Source organism: Xenopus laevis, chromosome 5S, assembly GCF_017654675.1.
Source record: "Xenopus laevis strain J_2021 chromosome 5S, Xenopus_laevis_v10.1, whole genome shotgun sequence".
Taxonomy (NCBI): domain Eukaryota; kingdom Metazoa; phylum Chordata; class Amphibia; order Anura; family Pipidae; genus Xenopus; species Xenopus laevis.
Window position 1 is genome coordinate 92,340,657 of NC_054380.1, and position 20,509 is coordinate 92,361,165.

Consider the following 20,509-nt stretch of genomic DNA (forward strand, 5'->3'; position numbering starts at 1 on the left):
CCAAGATCCTTAGTCTTCCTGCACCTGAGCAGAGGCAATGTATTCAGATGGCAGCAGAGGAGCAGGCCAAAATCACTACACGTGACCCTAGCCTCAGGCCATGGGCAAACAGAGCCTTGGCTCTGCAGCTCTCAGCCTGCTTATTTCTTTCAGGCTAAGAGAAGCAGATCCACTCTTTGCCCCAACTTCATCAGTCTGAACTGTTTCCACTTGCCAGAAATCACATGCAGCTGAGGGGAGGTCAGGTCTGTCTTTTGCATTTTCAGGTCAACCTACACTCCCCTGCATGTGAGTGCATACTAGCAGATCTTATTAAAATCAATACAGGTGGTGTATGTAGCCGATCTGCTTCTCTCAGCCTGCAAAAAATACACAGAGACCCTACGCTCCATGTGCCCTTGCCCTAAAAGCCACCCATCAGCTTCCCATTCCAGAACTACAACAGGTTGCACATTTTTAACTGTCAAGTGGTTGAAGCAATGCAAGGAGTATAATTCTTTTCCAATTCTTGAATCACAGTGTTGTATCCCACACATCTATGGATGCCCCAACAATAGGTCAAGAAAGCCTGCCACAGACTGAATACAGTGGCATCCAATTATTTGAGTCCCCAATTAGATTGAAGGGAATTCAGCAGGATGCATAAAGTCATATTCACTGGTATCCCTTCTCTTTGTATGAAATTAGTTTGAGCTTTATGCAACATACTTTATAAACTTGTATCTTGTATGTATCTGATTTTATGATAGCATATGTATGTCTCTGTACCCTACAATTCAGTTATTTCTAAATGTTTGTATTTCAGGCATTTCAATAATTATATTAGGGGAAAACACAAGGCATTCTTGCAAGCTAGGGCCAAGGACTTTGTCTCTGTAAGCTGGGGGTACCTCAATCCTTTTTACACATGAGCAACATTCAGCTGTAAAAAGAGTTAGGGAGCAACTTAAGCATGAAAAATGTTCCTGGGCATTGTACCGGCAGCCTACAGGAGGCTCTGTGTGACAGTACACCTAGTTTTTATGCAACCAAAACTTTTCACCAAGCCATTAATTAAGAAATAAGCACCTGTTTTGAGGCCACAGGTAGCAACAACCTGTGGATACGGTTGGATGCCCACGAGCCACTGATTGGGGATTCGGTTCGGTATTCGGACTCTGCCTTTTTCAGCAGGATTCCGATTCGACTGAATCTTCGTTCCTGGCCAAATCAAATCCTTAGAATTACAAGACAAAACGAGGAGGCAAAAAAATATTTTTCTCTTTCTGTTACTGATTTGCATATGCAAATTAGAATTCAGATTCAGTTTGACATTCAGTCAAACCTTTCACAAAGGATCTTCAGGGTTCGGCCAAATCCAAAATAGTGGATTCGGTGCATCACTATAATAAACTAGATAACAGATGATGTGACATACTTTATTACAGAAAAGAGTCCACTTATCTAAAGAACTTGTGGGGGCACATTTACTTAGCTTGAGTGAAGGATTAGAATAAAAAATACTTCGAATTTCAAAGTATTTTTTTGGCTACTTCGACCATCAAATTGGCTGCTTCGACCTTCAACTTCGAATCGTACGGTTTGAACTAAAAATCTTTCGACTATTCGACCATTCGATAGTCGAAGTACTGTCTCTTTAAAAAAAACTTCGACAACCTACTTTGCCACCTAAAACCTACCGAACATCAATGTTAGCCTATGGGGAAGGTCCCCATAGGCTTTCTAGCCAATTTGTGATTGAAGGAAAATCGTTTGATGGATTAAAATCCTTCGAATCGTTCAATTCGAAGGATTTATTCGTTTTTACCTTCGATCGTTCGTTAGTACTAAATGTGGTAAATCCTTAGACTTCGATATTCGAAGTCGAAGGATTTTACTTAGACGGTCGAAAATCGAGGGTCAATTAACCTTCGGTATTCGACCCTAAGTAAATGTGCCCAGTGATGTTTGTCCAGGGTCTTTGTAACGATCTTTAAAAAGTCCTCCACAGTGGAGGTGCAGTATTTTTACCTTATTCCTAGCCTCTTCTTCAGCAAAGTTTGGGTCCCTTACAATCCATAACTCCATGGGTTCAGCCTCTTCAGCAGCTACTTCTTGATTTACACCCACCTAATAATGGGGGCCACAGGGACTGGTAATTGATCTGCCCCTTATGAGTAGTCAGATGCATAGTTAATTAAAATTAACCAGGGCATTTGGATATTTTATCCTTAAATATACCCACCAAACACAAAATGGCACCGATATATGGCCTTCTTATAGGTGTCTACCAGCTGCTTTCTAAAAAAAAATCTGCAGTCTGCCACTGTATATTTAGTAAAAATTGTATAATTTCTATTCTAATATTCTATTCACATTACATATGTTCTACTAGTTGCTACTAGTTGCTAGAAACATTTGTGATAAGATCTCATCCTAATCCTTTTAAATCCTTACAGGCACTAACTTACTATGAATTCAAAAAGCCTACAAGCAAACTTTATTGCCTCAAGTTCTCAGTGTTCACTAAAAATGGTCTTTAAATTCAAATGTTCTTCATTACTTTTTACCCCATACTACTGCCTATTTGTAACACCTTATGAGTCTCAATTTCTTCACCAGTGTGACCATTCTTGCGGGATCCAAACTGTCTCAGCTTGGAATGTCTTCTGTTGTCTTGGCCTTATGCACAGCAATGGAAAATATGATGAATTTAGAAATTAAAAAGTGCAAGTTAGTTCTGCCAGACAGTAGCGTTAATGGAATATTTCCCTCTGGGATGAAGGTAGGGTTGAGCCCCCTAAAATGTTGATGCACAAGTGGTCACAATAAATTATGTAAGCCCCTGCACTGCATTTAATTGAGCATGTGCGGCTCCTTACAAACATTCCTATTGCTAATTGACTTTACCAAAGTTGTGGAGGGAAGCCTGCATATACAGTTCATTGAATTGTGGTTTGTGAAGCTAAAACCTTTTCACATATATGGGGACCAACACAGTGTTGCTGTTCATTCTTTAATTTTGTTCCTGTGTGGGCAATAGTAGGAGCCCTACAACGTTCAATGCTTCACCCCCATATGAATATGTAGTTTTTCAGGTAAAGTAGCAATACTGTACCTGAAAAACAGAGTTAAGTGCTGTTCTATAATAAAACACATGCTCACAGCATGAGAAGCCAGTGGTTCACAACCCACACATAGTGGCAAATTTACTTACCTCCGAAATTGCGCCAGCGACAGCTTCGCTGACATCGAAACACTTCGCCAGGCGTAGATTCGCCAGGACAATGCTAATTCACAAAAATCCGAAGTTCCGTCCAGGGTACCGAACACTTGCAAAGTTGCTCTAACGATAATACGTTAAGCAGTTTGAAGTTACGATAGCGATGCCTAATTAGCATACGGCGTGCAGTTAAAGTACAATGGACGTATATGTTGCAGCAACTACATTACACTACACAAGGCCAGGGAAGCTTAATAAAAGAAAATAGAGTTGTTATAATGCCCTACACATGAGCCCACTGTATAGTTTAGGTGCCATATGTTAGGAAATGTAGGAGGGTACCCCAAAAAATGTACAATCTTTTTCAGCCTATCACCCTGTAAAAAGTAAAAGATGTCAGCGTTTATTGGGACTTTTCTACTCTATTGCACTTCACCTGGTCTGAGCTGGCGAAGTAAACTCTGGCGCAAGAGGTAACGTTCAGAAAAATCCGCATTTTAGTGAATTAGCGTAGTAACGTCCCTTCGCCAGAGTGCAACTTCGCCTGGCATTAGGGAACAAAGTACCACTAGAGTCTATCTACTTCGCTAGTGAATTTACACCAGGGACCCTTAGTACATCGGCGAAGTGGCAAAATTACGTCATGTTGGTGAATTTCTGCCAGCGTTAGCCACTTCGCACTTTAGTGAATTTGCCCCTATGTGCTTAGCCATGTAAAGATGGATGATTGAAGTTGGAGATCACTTGTTGTAACCTAAAACCTAATGCCGTAATCTAGTGAGGGAGGAGAAAATTATCAACTCTCTCTGGCACAGGATGGTGAGTGGCTGGCATTCCTAAGGATGCTGAGGCTAGTACATGGTGGGATCAAATTAAAGAGCTGTTGGGGTGTTTATTTACTTCCCCTTCATACTGATGGTAAGCAGTTATTAGCATTTTTCACATGTAAGTAGAACAAGTAACAGAAACATTTGATTGCTTGACACAGTAAATGTGTTGCTATATGAGTGCCGTTGTCTGAAGAGAAGATATTGCTTCTGGCTGAATCTTTCATATTCTGTAACTGTTTTTATGCAGACTGGTAACTTCTAGTTACTGATATCACAAGGAAAGCACCTAAATTAAAGGGGTAGTTCACCTTTACATTTACTATGATGAAGACAGTGACAAACAGACCCTTTGTAATTATTAATTACATTTTTTTGTTGTTTTTTAATTATTTCGCTTTTAGTTTAGCAGCTCTGGTTTGGAATTTCACCAGCTATCTGGTTGCTAGGGTTTAAGTTAGCATTTTTCAATGAGAGAACAAAAAACGAATAGAAGACCAGACTTGACAGAAAGTGATAACAATAACAGTGAAATATATGCCTCACAGTTTTGGCTGCAGGGGCTGGTAAGTAACCCCCATATAAAAGTTGTAAAGAGCTAGGAGATGTAAGGAAATAATTAAAAAAAAACTATAAAAATCAAAGCCAATGAAAAAGTTTCTAAGAATAGGAAATTATGTAACCTACAACTTACATTTCATCCTCTCGGTCTCTCATTCAAAACTGCCTGGTTGTTAGAGTAATTCCTAGCAACCAGATCAGAGATCAGTTGAATAAAAAAATAAATAATGATTTAAAAAAATTAAAACCAGTTGCAAATTGTCTCAGAATATCCCTGTCTACATCAGACTAAAACTTAATTTAAACACTAACCACGCCATTCAATTTCTAGCTAAATAAAAATAGAGTAGGAAGGGTCAGTAAGAGTAATAAAAGCAAATGCAAGTTATGATTTTACATGTTTATAGGAAATTTGCCATTTATAAGTAGATAATTGTAGCATACACAATTTTATTTTCATCAAAAGCATAACACTGTTAGTGTTTTTAAATGAAACTTAGTAGCAGATCTTCATCATTAAATCCCTGACTCGTGCTGCCAGGCACTTTGTTTTCAATATTTTCAGCTACTGTAGGTGTGGCATCTCCAATGGCAGAGGCAAGGTCAAAAAGGTCATATGTTGGTTCTGTGGAAGGCAATTTCACTGGCTCCCATGGCTTCCCTGGACATTTTGGGAAGCTTGATACATCTGGTTCTGGTAAATCTAGTTCAATGTCGTCATGAAAATTTAAAAAAATATCCTGGTCTTCTGGTACTGATGGAATATGTGGAAATAGTCCTAATGTTGGCTTTTCTGTGGTTTTAGATATTTGTTCCCCAGGTGTTTTACTTAAGCTTTCCTGTTTCTGAGCTGATGTTATCAACTGTACTGTCTGAGTTGTTGTATGTTGCATGCGCTGAGTTGCATGCACTGTAGGTAAGATAGTATATTCTTGAGACTCTTCAGATGAATCTTCATTTTTATGGCCATTTTTCTTCTTTCTTTTGTCTTTTTTCTCTTTTTTATGCTTTTTGACATGTTTTTGTTCTCCTTTATTACCATGTGCAGGCCCTTTTGCTCTCTCAGTATCTCTTCTTATTCTGTATGGACTTCCTTGAGGTAGAACCCCACGGAAAGGGGAAAGACCCTTATAGGTAAACATGGCCTAGAACAGTAAAATAAAAATAATCATTCATTTTGTTGCACAGAATTTTCAAAGTCACCTGAAGTTTCCCCTTGAGACAGCTTCAGATTACCAGGGAAAAACAAAGCGATGCATATGTTTTACCACTGCGACTTCACTTTTAATACCAATATAGTGCACATGGCACATGGTCTCTGCGAATTGTAAGAGAGGTCTATTGATATACCAGGGTTTAAGTTCTTTGTTTGGCACCTAAAAAATTGGCACTGGTCATTCTAATGAATTATTGTTTTTTAGTGCAATGAGCATAAGCAAGTAACCACATTTATTTAACTATAGCACAAGTCACTTTAAAGGGGTTGTTCACGGAGTTAACTTTTAGTATGATGTAGAGGGTGATATTTGGGGCAATTTGAAATTGGTTTTAATTTTTTTATTATTTAGCTTTTTGGGTTAAATAGCTTTTTATTCAGCAGCTCTCCATTTTGCAGGTTCAATAATCTGGTTGTTATGGTCCAGATTACCCTAATCTCTTATTCAATGATTTGAATAAGAGACTGGGATATGAAAGTCAGAAAAACTAGACAAACAAAAAACGATATGAAGACCAAATGAAAAGTTGCTTAGAATTTGTCATTCTATTACATACTAAAATTTACATTAAAGGCGAACAACCCCTTTAAGCACAGTATTTGATATATGCATTGACTGGTGTTTAAATCAGCACTGACACTAAGGGGCAGATTTACCTTTGGTCGAATTTTAGCTCCGCCATACTTCGCGCAACTATGTCCTATTTTATTTCCTGACACATACGAATATTCATCAAAATACGTCATTACGTCTCAGCAAAAGAAAACTGGTGTACTTTTGTCAGCGAAGATTAGTTGGTGCAAAGATTACTTAGCGAATTTTAATTTCTTCTGAGCAGAACTTTGTAACTTACTTATGCTTATGTCAATTTAAATTCAGTGGGTAAACAAGGGTCATATGTATGTATTCATTAGTGATGTTGGTGAAATTGCTTGAAGCGGGCACTTTTTTTTAAAAAAATGTCCAAGGAAGCAAAATCATTAGAGATCCTTTATTGTCCTAGGCAATGAGCCCACCCTAAAAAAAATGAGGCATGAGCTTCAAATGTTAAAAAAGTGTAAATAAGATATTTTTAACAGTTACAAATTGTAAGGGTAATCCCACATTAAATATGAAAAAAGTCCAGAATTTTAATTTTTGTAAAAACTTTTTTGGAGTATAGGATAAGATGTGACTGACAATCTTGAGGATGTATTTATTATTATTATTAATAACATGTATTTATATAGCGCCAACATATTGCGTAGCACTGTAAAGTAAATGTGATTATACAACTACATCACATGAATTACATACATAGAATATATGGAGTAACAAACATCACAATCAATACAGGTACAAAAAGGTGAGGAAGGCCCTATGCATAGGCATACAGTCTAAAGGGAAGGGAGTAATACACAAGGTGTGGGAGTGGGCAAGATCGAATTAAGTGGGTGAGAAATGTGGTACTGTATGTGGTGTTGCGTTTGGTAGTTAAGCAGAGTGAGGGTAGGCTTCTCGAAAGAAGTGCGTTTTCAGAAATTTCTTGAAAGCAGAAAGGTTGGGAGAAAGTCGGACAGACCGTGGGAGAGTGTTCCAGAGGAGGGGTGCAGCCCTTGCAAAATCTTGAATGCGAGCATGTGAGGAGGTAATGAGAGAAGAGTTGAGTAGTAGGTCAGTAGAGGAGCGTAGTAAGCGAGTGGGTGAGTATATAGAGATAAGTTCAGAGATGTAGGGTGGGGCAGAGTTATGAAGTGCTTTGAAAGTAAGCTTCATCTTATTAATTTTCCAGTTACAATTTGGTGAAATAGACTTTGGTGAAAAGGGTAACGAATAGAAACTTTCACATTTTTTATAAATTACTGGATTAAAGATCGTTAGCCTTAGTAAATTGGGCGGCCAAAAAAAAATGACAATTTGCTCTTTAGTAAATGTGCCCTATAAGTGAACACTAGTCTAGAGAGGGTATCTTTATTTCTTTTCCAAACCAATTTGCAAAATGCAGTGTAGTGGAACCCAGGTTTAGGGGTCCGTTTACTAAAGTGCGCTAAAAATATTCGCACAATTTATAGACAGAATTTTCGCCAAATATGTTATCGCCAGTTTACTAACCTGCGGTAAATATAAATTTGGGAATTTTCTTGCGCAAGAATAATTGTTCGACAGTTATCGCATTTGCTGAAAATAACGCTACGTACACATTAACGCTTGGTTTACTAAACAGCGAAATGTGCTATAGACAAAATTAACGCCAGAATATTCGCAAACTTTTACCGCCACCTATGTAGTGGCATAAAAGTATTTTTTTCGCCAGAAAATTCTCAAGGGGCAGGAAATATCCCATAATAATGGGCTTTTTTACCCATAATTCTTTGCTGACAGGAGAGAGATCTGTAGCTATTGCTGACAGGATGTTTTGGCTTCTGCTTCTATCTGGTGCAACAGCAGCAGTTTCAGCTCAGAGGTGTATTATTGGCAGCGGCCATCACAGTCCAAGGATTCGTCAGCCTCTACACTTTTTTGGTTTCATTGTGATTGGCTACATTAAACTGTGCATTTCTATGAAGCAAAGAGATTGACTGGTATCATTTCTTGTTCCTATGAATCTATTGGCAGAAGGGTTTATATGATGCAGACATGTTTGATTGGTGTCACTCTGGTAATGTTGTTGGATGGTATAATCATCAGTCAATAAAGTTTATAAGTTTTGAAGATGCATTTCTGGCCATAAATGTCACAGTAAAAATTTGCCATAATAACAAGACTATTTTATAGCATAAATATTCGCAAAAACGTAATTTTTCGCCAGAAAATTCGCAACTCACTAAAATTACCGCTAACGTAAACTGGTTCCTTAACGTAGTTACCGCAAGTGATCGCAATGACTTCTGAGCGCATCGCTGTTTAGTAAACTTAGTCGCTGCGAATATTCTGGCGTAAAAATATTCTCAGCGATAACATGCGGAAACTTAAAGTCAGATTTACCGCACTTTAGTAAACGGACCCCTTAATGTTTTTTCAAGGTACCTCAAGCTAACTCTTTCTTCAGCACTGTTTGCCTTCTGAACTGCTTCTGTCCCCTCAAACACAGTGCCTGCTTCCCTTTGCTATTAGAGTCTGTCCCCTTTCACCTCTAGTAAAGATGGCTTCTCTTGATTGCTTCTAACACTCCTGTCCTGCCTGCCTGCCCACTCCCTTCTTCTCAAGCACAGCTGCTGCTGCTTTTCTTTGCCACTCACAGTCTTGTACCCTGGTCCCTTACTCCTAGATCAGTACTGCCTGCCTCTAAAGACTAAGCCTTGTGCCCCGGTCTCTTAACCCTTCTTGCCGGTTCCTGCAGAATGTGCAGCATGTTACAAGTTTCAGAAGACTAAACACTAAAAGTAAAAGGGCAAGTGCCTCTTCTACTTACCCCTAGTACCGGCCCTGGAGACAGATGTAACCTAATAAACATATTTTGAGATAAAGAAAATTGCTTGTTTGTGATTTTCTATAATAAAAGGTTGGAAAAAAGAAAGGGATAGATTAATCAATGACTGTTATGGAACGGTAGATTCCAATAGATCTGATTATGAATGCTGCAATGTATTATGCCTAATATTGAATTAGAAGTCAAAATAAATCCTTCTGAATCATTTCAGTATTATCAATTACCTGGAAAAGCACCTCAATGAAACTGGATTTGATCAATACTGATACTTACTGAATACACCACAAAAATTGTGTTGTCCCCCATCTTTGCTAGAAACTGATTCAGGAATTCCTGAATCAGACAATGATAAATAATAATTTTGTTAATCAAATGAGCCTGTTGATTTCATGAACGAACAGGGTGATTTAAATTATCACTTAAATATATTTGCAGAGATCGAATGGTGGCAGCAAAACAGTAGTTTTTACTATGATATCTAATAAATCAACTCCTTGGGTTTGTTCTATGAAGAAAAAATATAATATTTACCATTGTTCTGGCTCTGGCATTACATATAGGACTTGATGCAACAATAATTTTCGTGTCTGTAACATTTACTTTGGCGTCACAATTTAGAGCATTCTGAAAAAAAAGACCATATTATACAGTATCTCAGCATGTTTAAAAGAAAACATTTTTGGAGTACAGGATATAATATCACTAGTATATACCCTTAAATACGGTATATGCCAAATAAACAAATCGCCGCATGTGATTAGCGCCGGCGTTTTTTCATTTTAGCCGGCACAGAGTCAGTGAAGGCGTTTGGGGAGATTGGTCGCTGCAAAAACTAGGTGATTAGTCGCCAGGAGACCAAATCTCCCCAAAACGCCCAGTGTGGCCTGACACTTATTTCCATATTCAATTTAAAAGCATCAGCGTCTGAGGTCTGACATTTTTCGTGTGTGCACACTTCCTCCGAGACCTCAGTCTTCATTAACATACACATTATTTAAACCTACGGTAACCCACCCTTCCAAAAAATGCATTAACCCTTCTAGTTCATTCTAATCAAATTGAAAAAAAGCTTCACATACAAAGCCAATAAGATAAAACAATCAAGTTAATTTAATGTTATAAAGATTCAATTCATGCATCTATGAAATAGTGCACAGTTCAATAAAATTATGGCATTATTAAAAACATTTTGCTGGTATTATATGGGGATACATTTTTCAAACAGATACTTAAACCAGGTATTCAGGTAGTAGCAAGAAAAGCTCCAACTGAAAATGACTTTGGCTCCCAGTATGTTCAGTAAGGAATTAAGATCGGAAACATGGTTGCATAATAATGCGATGTTCAGATACGGCTCCACGGGTTGCAATACATGTAAGACAGTTTTTCAAATCAAAAATTACATAAACTGTAGCAAGAAATATGTGGTATATTTAATAACATGTTTAAAATGCCATATACAGTATGTTGGTTGTACCATCAGAAGTCTAAAGAATAGGATAAGGGAACACCTTAATACTATAAAATCTGGGAGTGAAGGTACACCAGTATCTTCACTTTAAGGAGTGCAACGGTGAGAATATAGATTTAGCATCAGTGCAAGGGATAGAGAGAGTGACCTTGGGCCCTAGAAGGGGTGATCTACAGGCCAAATTGTTGAGAGCAGAGGTTAAATGGATTCATAGGTTAAACACAAGGCAACCCCAAGGGTTAAATTTGGTATTCCAAATAAGTTGCTATTTTTAAGGGGAAAAAGTCACACAATGAATAAAAATTGGAATCGCTAGATTGATTTACCCAGTAATTGTTACAAAGTAACCTACATATTGATACTTTATTAACTTGTTACCAAAATGAATTTGTAACATTTTGAATCTGTTATCTGAATGTATCTGTAACATTTCTAGCTGTGAGCAGTATATGAAATACAATATGATGAAAAAGACTTCTGGACTATAATATGAACTTTCATAAATGCATGGATTGAATCTTTATGACATATCTAATTAACTTGATTGTTTTTATCTTAATTGGCTTTGTATGTAAAGCTTTTTTTAACTTGACTGAAATGAACTAGAAGGGTTAATGCATCAATTGGATGGGTGGGTTACCGTAGGTTTAAATAATGTCTATGTTAATGAAGGCTGAGGTCTCTGAGGAAGTTTTAATTTGTTATCATTATCCGTTTACCCCAAAAGCACATGCTTGTCAATCTGACCAATGAGATACCATTCAATTGTATTAGAGAACAAATGAGCAGTGCATTGTGGCAAAAAAACAAAAAAAACAAACAACATTCACCTAGGGTGTTATGCATCAAATTCCCTTCTTACTCTGAAATCAGGCCTGCGCATCTGGTCAAAGAGATTGCGCCATTCTGTAGTACCTACTTTAAAACGACTTAGTAGCACATTGTTGTTATAGATAGCATTTTTATAATGGATTGTACCATTTATTCCCACCAACTCTACAGAGTTGGGCAATTTCCCTAGATCATTTTTATTTAACCCTGGCTTTAATTTTATACAGGTTAGCTTCAAGTTGGTAAATATACAGTTTATCACATATACTTACCTTTGTCTCTATAAATTGGCATTCTTCTCCCAGGATAGCATAATCAGACTTTGAGCAGTTGGTCTCTTTAATATTAAATGTCACATCATAGGTTTTTTCATGTACTCCCTAAGTGTTAGAAGAGCATTCAAAGAGTAAAAAGTGTGAAAGTATTTTTCATGAAGTACTGGTGTGTCTGTTACTATACTTAAGCTTTTGGGAAGTGATTCAGTTCCCTGTGAGTAAGATACAAGATACAGTACAAGCAAAAATATTGTCACTGTGCCATTTAATGCTGTGAGTTACTGTACCATGGCACAATGCCTCCCAGAAAAAAGTATGGTTGTTGCAATTTAATGCTAGGAATCACTACCCTTCTTGTGCTGGGACACAAGTATGGGCTCTGCTGGTACTTACGTGCTACTTACTTAGTTCGGCTAACCCACTAATATGAGTTCTGATTTTCTATTGATAGTGCACCAGTTTAGAACCTATCTTTGTTTTGCACATATATCAGTCTGCTTATGGGATGCTGGCAGATTTTGCCTTTTCTGCTGCTGAAACACGAATATGAGCTTTTCATAGCACTCTTTAGCATTTGAGCAAGATCAGTTTTTCTTGTACACCAATTAAAATGTTATTGGTGGTAATATTGCTAGGCGATTTTCTTTTTCTATCAATTTGTTGCTGCCCCAGCTCAACACTGAATGATTATCCCTACAACTTGTGATCATGTGAAATAGTTTTTTTAATTGCAAAAGGTATATGGGTGGAATGTAACCGGTAATGGTAAAAATTGCCGCAATGTGAAAATGTATGCTTCCGTATCAAGCACATTTTCCTTTGTGTGAATTTAATATAGCATTTGTAAAACTTTTTAGTGACCACTCCAACAGTGGAAGAAAGATTGTGAATTATATAGTTTGCGATAGTATGCAGTGTATTTAATAAAACTTCTTACTGAAAAAGTTATGTTTGTACCAAAACATTACTCCATCTTCAAACACTTCTTAAAAGTGCAAAATGTGCAATTAAAATGCAATAAAAGACTTACAGAGAATATTACATTGAGGAATGCAAATTACATTGAGGAATACACTTTTTTGTTGCTGTTACACTAATATGGGTTTTTCCACTATCTTCTAAGTGCATTCTTAAGCACTTGATCAAGAGAGTTTGCCCTGTATTATGCTGTGTATTATATATACCAATAAAGGTGGTGCACTTGGCAATACGCTATGACATTTTCTTCAGATTTTGTTAGGTAATTCTTTTTTGTAATACTGCTGTCTAGCCGTTTTTTGCCCACTATTATGAATACAGCACTGCTTAATACAGACAGCACTGTATTCATGAGGTACATGCAGGTCTTTGCATGTATGATGGTTTGTGCCCTTTTTTAACTTTACACTTGTAAATCGGCCCTTATGGGCTACATTTTCTGGAATATTTGGCTTTTCTGAAATCATCATGTGTTCTGCTTACGTTTGCTTCTGCAATAGCTGCATATTAATACACGGTTCGAATAAATAGCATAAGTAGTGCTACTTCAAAGCATCAAAATACTTTTTTCTAAACAAAAAAAATCTAACACATCTCAGTAATTTGTTATAGCAAACCTTTTTTGAGGCATAATCAACTGAAACAAAGTTATAAAGATTTGTGTTGTTATTGTAAGAATTATATTCATCCATGACTTGTCTTAACAAATCCAGCAATTCTGGGTCATCTACATCCACTGCATCAGGACAGCTGAGGCAAAACCCTGAAATAGTAAAACAAATTTCATATGGCTACAAGTTTACTTATATACATAAAATGAACATAATGTATAGTCTGTAATATATATTATGTTTAAATGTTCTGTGTGAATTAAAGGCAAGATTATATTCAGTTACCGTTATATGGTGCAGTGTCAGGCTCTGTTGGGACCTCCTGGTTACTGGCTGCTCGTCCTAATCACCGGACCAGGAGAGCAGCCAGCAAGTTCACATTTATTTCTCTGCTGAGTCTCAGGATTAGTAGTCTCACCCCAGCATCTTAATTGGTGGGTTGGGGTTAGCCAATCAGGACTCACTCTGCCCTTCACAACCAATGCTGGAGCATTGGTCTTCCTAAGCACCATGGCATTGCCCCTAGCTGGGTTCCTGCTCTAGCCTTTTCCCTTGATCCTTGTCTTGTTCTTCCCTGCCTAAAATTATGTTTATCCAAGCCTATTTTTTTTTTTTATATGAGCACTTTATTAGCTATTAGTTGACACAGACTGGCAAGTCATTGCCTATAGTTACAGTCTGTAAGCCACAAAAAGACAAAGGCTTCCTACAGAATTCCATTTAGCATAACTGTTATTTCAACCTAGTGCATAACCTTGCATTCATAAATGTTGATCCTCTTTGTTTACTGCCCAGCTCCCTCATTGCAAAGCTCTCTGCAATTTGAAAACTCTGCATAGAACTTATAGTTTTGAACAATTTAGTATCAGTTATAACAGAGACAGTACTTACACTGCCAAATAAGGACTGGCCTTTCAAGTACTACACTAATAACACTGGTATAACCTTAACTTGATCCATCTATTACTACTCGCTCTATACAAGTACAGATAACATACATTAGTATCCTACTGTGTAGTATGGGATCAAATACCTTAGAAAAATCTAAATAGATCATATCCACTGAATTGTCATGTTATAGTTTTCTACTTACCCACAAATGCTATTAAATATGTCTGTTAAAACTGTTATTGGTACAAACTCATAGTATTATGATTTAAAGTATATTCCAATATTTTAACCCTTACTACAAACTCCAAAAGTTTTTTACCACTGATGTCAAACTAGGCCATTCAGGCTGAGAAATGAGTCCTTTTTTGAATAATGGCATCCAGTGACGGAACTAGTTGGGGGCGGGCTGTGCAGCCGGGCCCGCCCCCCACCCTCGTCCGTGCGGCGCTGCAGCCAACTCCAGCCAGCGTGACTGCTGGGGGTGCGGGCCCTGGCCCAATTGCACCCCATGCTCCCCCGGTAGTTACGCCACTGATGGCATCACATCAGTGTTGGACTGGGATGCCAGGGGCCCACCAGAAACCTTTAGGCTGTGGGCCCACTTTACAAACTATTATTCCTCCTTTCCTCAGTCAACCTTTTTACTCCAAGTCTTTTATCTCTATATACTATATTGTATTCTTCCATTAATAAGCCCCATAAAGAAATAGGGAATGACCGTGAAATAGGCCAAATGGTTAGAAACAAGAGGGCGCACTGACACCTGTGCCCACCAGGAGTTTTCCAGTCTGACACTGCATCACATTAGCAATCTCTTAGTGCCTTGCAGACAAACTAGAAGATTTAGTAAAGTGGTTTAGAAACTGCATAGTTAAGTTCCTTTTGTACCCTGGGTTGAATACTATGAGGACCTTGAATTCTAGTATTTTTGTAACTTATTCCTTATCCATTCAACAAGTTATCTATACATCAAGTAACTGAATTGGGTCTACAAAAAACAAAGTCTTTGTGTAACAGTCTGGACATATTTATCATAGCTTGGCACCTCCCTGATTGGTTACATTTCTTGGGAAAATTGTCTTCTGACCAAAACATTGCTCTCACATTCATATCTGCCCCGACTGTAGCATTTTGTTAGGAGAGATCTCAAAGACCAAAAACATTTTTAAAGGCATAAGACAAATATGGGGTATATAATGGAAGTGCAGCTAAACTGGCCAAAATTGATTTAGGCTTACCGAAAAGGGAGATTGATGAATACATAATTTTCTGCCCCATATTTTATTTGTAATTCATAGTGAATGCAGTGCATATAATCTCTAAAACAGAAACTTTTTATTACAAGTTTATGATTATAAAGTTGCCATGCAACCATTCATGTGTTATCCATTTTCTCTTACCTTTCTGTGAGAAGCAGCTCAGGTTAATATCTATAATTTCACCTCGAGTATTTTTAAATACCTGGGTTGTACATGTACCATTTTGCTATGGGGAAACAAGGCAAAGATTATCCACTAGAATATTAAAAACATAGACCTATAAATAACTTGAAATATATATACTCCACTTAGCTTTAGCTATGCAATGCTTTATGAAATTAAATAAACCCAATAGGATTGTTTTTCCACTGTTATGGATTTATGCAGCTTAGTTGCAAGGTACAGCATTTACAGTATATTATGGGGAAAAGGGAGATAAGTTCAAGAATTTATAATTATTTTTTAAAATCAACTCTGTGCAAAATGGCCTTCTCGTAATTGAGAGCTTTCTACATAATGGGTTTCCAGATTAGAGATCCTACCATTATAATATATTGTGTCTTCTTTGTCTATAGAGACCCATGCATCCATATCTAGCCCAGATGCCCAGAAGCAGTCCATCAGCAATGACTTCTGGATTTGCTCTATTACAGATGCTTCCCAAACATAATTAGGAGTATATTTATCTTTAGATAGTGTTTTGGTTGATTTTGAGTCCATTCTAGTTCTTGCATGTGTGATTATGAATGACCCCTTATGTGAAGAAAACTTCATATATCTGAGAAGAGATTTACTTCATTTAATGCTAATTTATCCATTTAAAACCTTTTGTATCTTACACTTGACAAAGGCAGGGGTGCTTCGCCAATGAGGCGAGTTGAGGCTGTCGCCTCAGGCGGCAGCGCCCCACTAGGTACCAGGGGCAGCAAAAATGCTGCTCCTGGTACTTTAAGAGCGAATTTCCGGGGGAGGGGGGGCAGCAGCAACTGCTGCTGCCTCAGGCGGCGGAGGGGCCAGGATCGCCCCTGGACAAAGGGCATATATAGTAAAATACTCTTAGCCTTCAATGCCAAGATGCAGTTGGACTTCAACAGATATCATTATTTAACATTTAACCAATTTGCTGTAAGTATGCTGGAAATTGTTGTAGAAGATGGATCATAAGCCTTCTTCTGCACGCAATGTGTTTATATTACTACAGACACACCTTGCCATTCCAAAAATGTCTTTATGTAAATTATAAAGACTGTGTAAAAAATACAGTCTTGGGTAGATGAGGCAGACCCATTGTAATATAGTTTTTCATCACAATGGATAACCAGTGGTCCAGGAAGAACATTTTAGGAGACCCACTTATTCTTCGAAATGATACAAAATTGCACATCATACACCTGAGGAAGGTATTGGGTTACACACCTCCCTGAAACATTGTGTATGGTGTGCAATTTGGTGTCATGCTGAATTATATGGAATAAATACACACTTTTTGAAGAGAAAATGGGTCTCCCCACTTGTGCCCCATTGTTTTTTGTTTTGTACCAACCAGTGCTCCAGACCATTGGCCAACACAGTGCAGGCTCCCATGAGCACAGGGGCACGGCCACTGGGATAAATTAACTCAACTGGATTTAGCAAACCCTGATAACATTAAAATTAGTATCTTACAATACACAATAGGCATGCAACTCATTGAAACTTTTTTTATAAAATATAATGTACCTAAAATATGAGGATATTTGTAATCACCTAAGAATTCCATTATTCCATTGAACTTAACCTCCTTAAACTCTTCTATCATTTATAAGGAGTCATTTACAACCCCCCCCCCTCTGCAGAAGTGCAAGAGCACTAAGAGTCAGAGCACTTCTGGCTGCGCAGTGCATCTCACTCTGGATAAAAAAAAATCTGAAACGGAGATCAAGGACCAGTAGAAAGAAGACAGTGTGCCAAGTGCAAATAATTGGTACATTGTGCCTTAGAGTTTGTAAATGAGCCTTTTATAATTTAAAGAGATGCGCACACTAATGGCATGCACCAATACACAAATTGCGGTACATTACACCATATATAAACAATAGCATACTAGAACACGCACATCACAAGTAACAGTACTGCAAGAAGGTGAATACAAACAACATATTAACCTAGGCCAAGTACTCACTCCGTTTGCATCAAGATCGCATTCCTCCAGGGGTACATTACTATGAATAGATTTGGAGCAATTGGTCTGTCTGACAGTATAAATTAGTCTATAATTCCATCCAGCAACAACCTGAAAAGTACAGCAAATATAAATACATTGGGTTTTTCAGTAAAACTTTTTAATATAATATTGTAAAAGGGACCTAATCTCTGCACTTGTTTGCTTTTAAAAAGCAAATTTGCTAATGTATGGGATGCTTGGGACCTGAGGATTTTTTGAATTAAGTGACATCTATATTTAGTTTTAGACATTTAAAAAAGTAATAATATAACAGGGATTTAAACTGGGTTAGTTAAAGAGGGTGTTTAAAATGTATAAAAATAATCCTCATAATATAAGCAAAAATAAATATATGGCTCTTGATTTAAATTTGGGCTAAAAAATTATTGTTTCTTTTAAAATGTAATTTTTTAATGCTTCCCATAGATCTTTTCTAGTTGCCATCTGTGACCTGAGTCCTGTTTGCATAGCTAGGGAAAGCAGCCAGTAGGAAGTGGAATGGCTGGCTGGTGCTACTGATGTTTTGGGGGAAATTATTAAATGCACATTCCTTTGAATCTTTTTAGATGTATTATATTAATAATAATAGAAAAACTGTGTCCTCTGTAACCTCAGATAGTTAAAGGGATTTTATTATTCCAGAGGAACAACAAAGCAGAAAAGAAAAAAGAATTGTTTTAACTATATTGCCTTGGGGATGCCATTGCTGTTTTTTTTTAGAGCGTTCCAAACAGTTTTCTTGGCAAAGGTTTCAAGACAATAGGTCCCATACCTGTAAATGTTAAGTAGTCGCATTTTAATTTATTTTATTTGTATTGTAATGGTCCTATACCCTTGTTTTCCCACCGAAGCTCACATGCTTTCTGTCAGGGAACCGGGAGTTCCCTCTGGGGAGTTGTCCGGATATAGGAGGAAGCCCCTCCGGAGGGATCAGGATCGTGGTATCCAGGGATTCAGCAGAAGGGGTAATCAAGTTCAGGCAACAGGTCAAAAGGCAGGCAGAATATAAACAGAGTCCAAAGTCCAGGCAGGGGGTCAACAACAAGAGATCAATCAATAGAATACACAGGGATAACAGCAACAGGGAACCCAGGAATCAATCAGGAACAAGATCCTATTTTCGGGCGCCATCTTGGCGTCTCGGGCGTCCTTTTAAAGGGGTTTTTTGGCGCCCTTGCGTCGGCGTCAGCACGTCTGCGACCGACGCGCTGCGTCTGCGTCCGTCGCACCGTTGTGACGTCTTCGCGCCTGCGCACTTGCGCGCAGGCGTCTCTGCGCCAGCGCCGCTACCCACGTGGCGGCCATGGGCGCCGCCATTTTGGGAGCGGCGTCGGAGGACGTAGTTGTGCCGCCCGGAGCTCCTGGTCCTGCTCCGGGCGGCGATCATGACAGTACCCCCCCCCCTCACGGGGGGCCTCAGGACCACTGAGACAAGGCTTCTGGGGAAACTTGGCGTGAAAATCCCTCACCAGACGAGGAGCGTGAACATCACGATGTCCTTCCCAGGAGCATTCTTCAGGACCGAAGCCCCTCCACTGAATGAGGTACTGAAGGGACCCTCTGGAGATCCTGGAGTCTAGGATTTTCTCCACCTCGTACTCGAGTTGACCCTCCACAGAGATGGCAGGAGGAGGAGATTGACCACCAGAGAACCGGTTGGTGATAGCGGGTTTCACCAGAGACACGTGGAACACGTTGGGGATTCTCATCTCTGGTGGAAGCTGAAGTCTGACAGCCACAGGGTTGATTATCTCCAAGATGGGAAATGGACCCACGAATTTTGGACCCAACTTGGGAGATGGGATCTTCAACCGGATATTCCTGGAAGAGAGCCAGACATTATCACCCACCTTGTAGGGAGGAGAGGATCTTCGACGACGATCCGCGAAAGTCTTATGAACAAGAGCGCTCTTCTCTAGGTTCAACTTGGTAGCAGCCCAAATAGCAGACATATGGGCTGCGGAATCGTCAGCAGCCGGGACGTCAGAAAGTACAAAGTCTTGGGGAAAAGCTTGAGGATGCTGCCCATACACCGACATGAACGGAGACCTTCCTGTAGAGGAATGACAAGCATTATTATGAGCGAATTCCGCCCATGGGAGGAGATCAGACCAGTCATCCTGGCAGAGGGATACGTGGTTCCTCAGGAACTGTTCCAGGGCTTGGTTGACACGTTCAGCTGCCCCATTCGTCTGCGGATGGTATGCGGATGAAAACTGAAGAACAATTCCCAGGTCTTTGCATAGGGAACGCCAGAATTTGGCAGTAAACTGGGTGCCTCTATCGGAGACGATTTCCACCGGGAAACCATGCAGGCGGAAGATGTACTGGATAAATAGCTGGGACAACTCCACCGCAGAGGGCAACTTCTTCAGAGGGATGAAACGGGCCATTTTGGAGAATCGATCAATGACAACCCAGATCACAGTGTTCCCACAAGAGGGAGGAAGTTCGACAATGAAGTCCATGGACAGGTGGGTCCAGGGACGGGAAGGAACCGGCAATGGCTGTAGTAACCCACTGGGGCGGGAATGGCTTGACTTAGATGTGGCACAAACATTACAAGCAGCAACAAAGTCCTTCACATCTTTGCGGATATCAGGCCACCAGACCAGGCGTCGTAATAATTCAAGAGTCTTAGCTGGACCAGGGTGTCCGGCTTGCCTGGAGCAATGGGTCTGTTGCAGAATAGGCAGACGCAGCTCAGGAGGAACAAATGCCATTCCAATGGGAGTATCTGAAGGAGCAGAAGACTGACCAGCCAGGATTTGGTC

General features: G+C 39.1%; 1 protein-coding gene across 3 annotated transcripts in view; it reads right to left on the bottom strand.

The window, feature by feature from the left end:
• Positions 1 to 4,975: 4,975 nt before the first annotated feature.
• kng1.S (kininogen 1 S homeolog) overlaps positions 4,976 to 20,509 on the bottom strand; it is a 31,109-nt gene continuing 15,575 nt past the window's right edge. The window contains exons 5-12 of one of the 3 annotated variants that reach the window (XM_041564801.1): positions 17,694 to 17,804; positions 15,674 to 15,758; positions 13,389 to 13,534; positions 11,791 to 11,898; positions 9,748 to 9,840; positions 9,490 to 9,549; positions 9,199 to 9,276; positions 4,976 to 5,735 (exon numbers count right to left, since the gene is read on the bottom strand). In XM_041564801.1, coding sequence (XP_041420735.1) covers positions 5,076 to 5,735; positions 9,199 to 9,276; positions 9,490 to 9,549; positions 9,748 to 9,840; positions 11,791 to 11,898; positions 13,389 to 13,534; positions 15,674 to 15,758; positions 17,694 to 17,804 — 1,341 coding nt within the window. In that variant the 3' untranslated portion in view covers positions 4,976 to 5,075. The remainder of the gene's footprint in view (positions 5,736 to 9,198; positions 9,277 to 9,489; positions 9,550 to 9,747; positions 9,841 to 11,790; positions 11,899 to 13,388; positions 13,535 to 15,673; positions 15,759 to 17,693; positions 17,805 to 20,509) is intronic. The other 2 variants (XM_041564802.1, XM_018265651.2) reach the window with 2 other exon arrangements.